The 4,857-nt window shown below is 33.3% G+C and overlaps 1 protein-coding gene across 1 annotated transcript; it reads left to right on the top strand.

Moving 5' to 3' along the window:
- The first annotated feature begins 519 nt into the window (after positions 1-519).
- On the top strand, positions 520-4,039 carry LOC132745820 (uncharacterized). Its single transcript, XM_060734806.1, has 3 exons — positions 520-1,376; positions 1,757-1,925; positions 3,722-4,039. The coding sequence occupies exons 1-3, from the start codon at positions 531-533 to the stop codon at positions 3,883-3,885; spliced, it is 1,179 nt and encodes a 392-aa protein (XP_060590789.1). The 5' UTR covers positions 520-530; the 3' UTR covers positions 3,886-4,039.
- The last annotated feature ends 818 nt before the right edge of the window (positions 4,040-4,857 follow it).

Genomic DNA, 4,857 nt, shown 5'->3' with positions numbered 1-4,857 from the left:
AAAGCCTTACATATTTGTGCTTAGTCATTGCTTTAACTCAGTAAACTAGTTTCAGAAAATCTACTTATATTTTTATGTACCGGTAAAGTGCATATGTCTACATTAATTGTAAAATGCCGAAAGCACACACAATCTAATTGTGAAAAACAGGTGTCATTTTTATTGAAATTGTAAAGTCTATAGTGTTAACGTTTCCTTAAATTTGTTAAATAAGAAGCAAAAGATTCACAACATTTACGAAAAATATGGATTATGCAATTTCTGTACTTGATAAAAATAAAATATTTTTACTTGAAAATATTTCATCAAGAAGATTTGACTCTGCATGATTATATCAACTAGTCCAATAATTTGGAAAATTTCAGGGGGTTCCTCTAATTAGGGAAGAGATTTAGGTGTTTTATAATATCCAAATTGTCTGCTATTTTTGTCCAAATTCAAATTTGTTTTTCGGTATTTTGTAAGAAATAACATTATGTTTATAATATGTACTATCATTTCATACTTCATATTTTAGACAGGACATTTCAATGTGTTCTTCAGTCTCTGGAACTGGCAATACAAAAGTTACTGAAACAGAATTACAAAAGCAAGAAAAGTCTGAAAGAAATATTGAAGAATATACAGAAATAGCTCAATCCCCTTCTCACTGTCTAGAAAGTGTTACTATTGCAGCTTCTACTTCAAAGGGTATTGAATCTCCGCCTCCCGATGACCACTTTGAAGCTCCGCCTACAAATGATATTATAACTCCTTCTCCTGCACATTCTATTACAATGTCAAATTTAAATAAACAGCAAGAAATTGGTGATGACAAAAATACTGAGATAGATAAAAGTACAGACAAGGAAGATGCCGGAGTTGGAGGAAAGAAAGTTGAAAATGAATGGATGACAGATAAAGAACTTGAAGAATTTAGACAAGAAACCTTTGATGACCTTAGAGAAACCGCAGAGGCAGTAGTTGCACTTCTGACTCGCCACCAAAAAGGGGGAGCATTTGTTGATGAGATCTATGATGCCGCTTTAGTATTTGACGAGGCTTACTATGAGTTGGAAAAAACAAGTCGAGAAAATATAATCAAATTTCGGAAAGACATAGCAGAATTAATGATTGAAACTAAATATTTCAAATTGAGCTGTGAAATTGTAATGCATACATATATGAACGGGTGGCGCAGTGAAGAAGGAAATGAGGAAGAAAGTAAGACCGTGCCTTTAATAAGAAGCCTTGATACCCTATGTAACTTCAGTGATTGCTGTGATGAATATGCAATTGGCCTTGCAAATGAACCTGGATTTCTTGATACACTTATACAAGTACTAAGAGAGTCACTGCCAAAATATTTTGCAAAGGAAGGAGAACCGAAACTAGTGGTAATTTAACTTTAAAATGTTTGGTAATAGTTGTTTATTTCACAACAGTGTTTAATAAAACATGTTTACGTATTGCGAAAGTCATAACAAATGGAAATTTTGCAAGTAAAATGCATTTTTCACTCAAAATTTGTTCAAATGTTAAGCCAGTGTTATCAACTTGTTTGTTTCTTGATAATTTATATCCACAGTTTCTTTCAGTAAAATCAAATGACCATTCATAATTAAAAAAGCAAAAACAAATAAACACAATAAACCAACAAAATAACGAATAAAGGCAGGTAAATATACACTGTCTGTGTTACTTAATTTTTTTCTTTTGCTTTTTTTTTCTCATTATTTTTTACTTGACAGCTTAGAGAATTGTCAATATTTTTCAGGGAATCGAAAAACACTTGATTGAACCTTCTCTAACCATTGTTCACAATATGTCAATGAGAGAAACCAATATTTTGAATCTACGTAATGCTGGCATACTCTCGTGTTTGAAACCTTATCTGAAGTCTCCAAACACAAAATATGCATTGACAGCATTGGCAAGTTTGGCAGGTTTGTGATTAAATTGTTTTCTTTTAAGAACCATTACCAAACTGAGTTTTGAGTTGTCTTAACCAGCTTCCATTTTTGGCTGGCCTGTACAGAAAGCTTCTCTCCCTTTTATCTTTGCTCATCCGAGTTTTTGTTATGGCAGTCTTACCGTAGTTTGTTGTCAGTTGTTATCCACAATTTCTTAAAGCAACTTGTCCTCCTACCATAAAATAAAATATTGTGATTGTTGCACATACCATAAATGTACCGCTACAATTGCCAACACATTGTTGTTGTGGTCGGTGCAGTAAACAATTTGGGTACAACGAAGGTACTTGGAATAGGGTCACACTCAAATGGTGTCACTCCACAATTTAAACGAGGCTCCGAAGCAAAGTGTGCATATACCACAGATGAACGTGGGACACATTCATAAGGAATGCTAAGGTACAGGGAGTCGGGTACGAAGTTAATTTATTGATCACACATTATTTTATGACTTTGGAAAGCTCAATTTTTCTCCCACAATCCGACCTTGTAATCACAAAATAACTGATTTTCGTGTGAAACGGTATGATGTTGATGGTATCAGTGACTAAAAAATTCAGCACAACGATAAATCCTTCGCAGCAGTACCCAAAGCTAAACACACTTAACCAAGTGCTGATTTTTCCGAATCAGATACACTGTGCAAGTTGTACCAAAGAAGCATTTAATTTAAAAGGGACAGTACCAGCACCTGGTGAGTTTAAAATCGGTAAATCAAAGTGATAACCATGGCTTCTATGATAACCTTCCTCATGATACATGAACGTGATAACTGTGAACCTGGTGTTTGTTAATAACTTACACATAAGACCGATATATTTAATAGATCTAAAGCATTTTTTTGTAAAAGGTCTGATTATAAAGTAAGAATTTTTTAGAACCATGTTTATGGTCTGTTTATTTATATTTTCTTTTTTTTCTTTTTTTTTTCATAACTCCACATAAATTTTCGTAACCCTTTTTACAAGAACAGCAAGCAAATTATGGTTAAAACCAATTCAGTCCATGACACATCATATTGTAAGACAGCATGCAAAGTTTCGTTATGTTTCTTCAATGTTTGAAATATATATGAACTTTTGTCGTTGTTCCGAAAAGTTGTAAAATCAGATTTATGTAATTTTTGCTGGGAGGGACGATTTTAATTCTTAAAACTAGATAATTTGTGCATTTATCTTTCTAATACGTTACCTGAAGGCAAATTATAGCATTTAAGGACATCAATCGATACATATCCATAATCGGACTCTCAGTGTCTGAAAGGCGGTTTAAGCTTATTAATTTGTGCACGGATATGATTACCGAATTAATGAATTAAATGACACGTTGGGGAACACAATCAAAATGCCTCAAATGAATATGATTTGCTAACAGAGTTGGCTTATCCTTGGGCGTACAAATATTCAGGCCAATAAACTTTCATTTGGGATAGGAATATAATTCAAAGACTATTGAAAGGTTATAAATAAAAGCCCCCTTCAATATCTATGCTTATATTAAACAGAAAAAAGTTCGTTGCTTTTTCTGAGTTTATAAAAATTTTGTTTAGTTTAATTGTATTGATAGCGATAAGCTTATTAAAAAAGCTTTTCAATCTGTTCCTGCACTGAACCACCACTAAGCAATGAGTGTGTAGTGTACTGATCACGGAAACAACTGCTTGCCATTTGTTTAAGGAATAAAGAACTGTTTGTAGGGGATTGGGTTGGGTAATGGTCTTTTAGTTTTTGTTTCATTTCTGGAATTGCAAATATACTCATATACTATAGGTGTAATCAATGAAGAAGAAAGTAATGTCATCAAAAGTAACAAGGACATTGTAATGATCTTGTTGGACTGTATCAGGGAAGGGATGAAGGATAAAATGCGAGAATGTAGAGGATGGTCCTGTCAAGAATCTGTTTTTAGTAAGTTCTTTATTAAATCGAGGTAAAAGTTTTGTACACAATCGACTTATTCTTTCACATATATGTGCTGTATCTGGAGTAGCGGTATTTTGGTTTCATGGGGACTTTAAAAAAAAACAGATAGGAAGTCCGAGGCAATGTGAAATGTTTGGTTTATTGAGGATATCGGATTAAGTGGAGATCCAGTTATCCGAGATTTTACTGAGGGCTTAGTGATTTTGTTGAATATAATAAATACCAAATATATGCATTTTCCAGTTTTTAATACTATTATTGAAGATTGACGATAGTATAACTTGCTTAAGCAGCAATAAGACTTAAAGTTTACTTTCATATTGCGGTCAATAGAAGCATGAGGTAATGTTAGTGTGTGTGTGTGGGGGGGGGGTGTGTGAAGGTGTGCGTGTGAATATGCGTGTGTTGGCCGGTTGACATAACATTACGACATGCATATGTTGTTTTGGGGTGCGTGTGCGAGTGTGCGTGCGTGTTGATGCGCGCGTGTGTGTGTCAAGCTAGCTATATGGAGAGTTTTTCTACATTTTTTTATGGAAACTTTGTATTGTACTTTCATTCTTATTAACTATTTATTATTGCATAAAAACAATCTGCCAATTTAGCACTAACCAGCTAGGGCATGGCTAGTTGAATTCGGATGAGGCCATAACGATGAATGTTTCCGAAATTTTAAAAATTTAACAATGAATCATCTTATTTTTGTAAATAGAAATGACTGAATTTTAAAACGAAAAACTTATTTTTACTTAGCTTATAGAACAGAATAATAAAATAACTGTGTAAGTCATTTTTCTTCATATGACTTTCTACCTTCAAAGTGAAATAGTTTGGGCCAGTTTAACATAATTGGTCTATTAAATGTTGCCAACCACTATCCTCAATCCCTTGTGGTTTTCTCAGCCTAAATGATTTGACTGTAAAAGTGTAATTAGGAAAATAGCACTGTATCTTTTATAAACAGTAAATGTTTAAAATAATGT

The sequence above is a fragment of the Ruditapes philippinarum genome, unplaced genomic scaffold (genome assembly GCF_026571515.1).
Source record: "Ruditapes philippinarum isolate M1 unplaced genomic scaffold, ASM2657151v2 ctg16058_1_1_1_1, whole genome shotgun sequence".
NCBI classification, from domain to species: domain Eukaryota; kingdom Metazoa; phylum Mollusca; class Bivalvia; order Venerida; family Veneridae; genus Ruditapes; species Ruditapes philippinarum.
The sequence above is the reverse complement of the archived record's forward strand: the minus strand, read 5'-3'. Positions and strand labels throughout refer to the sequence as shown.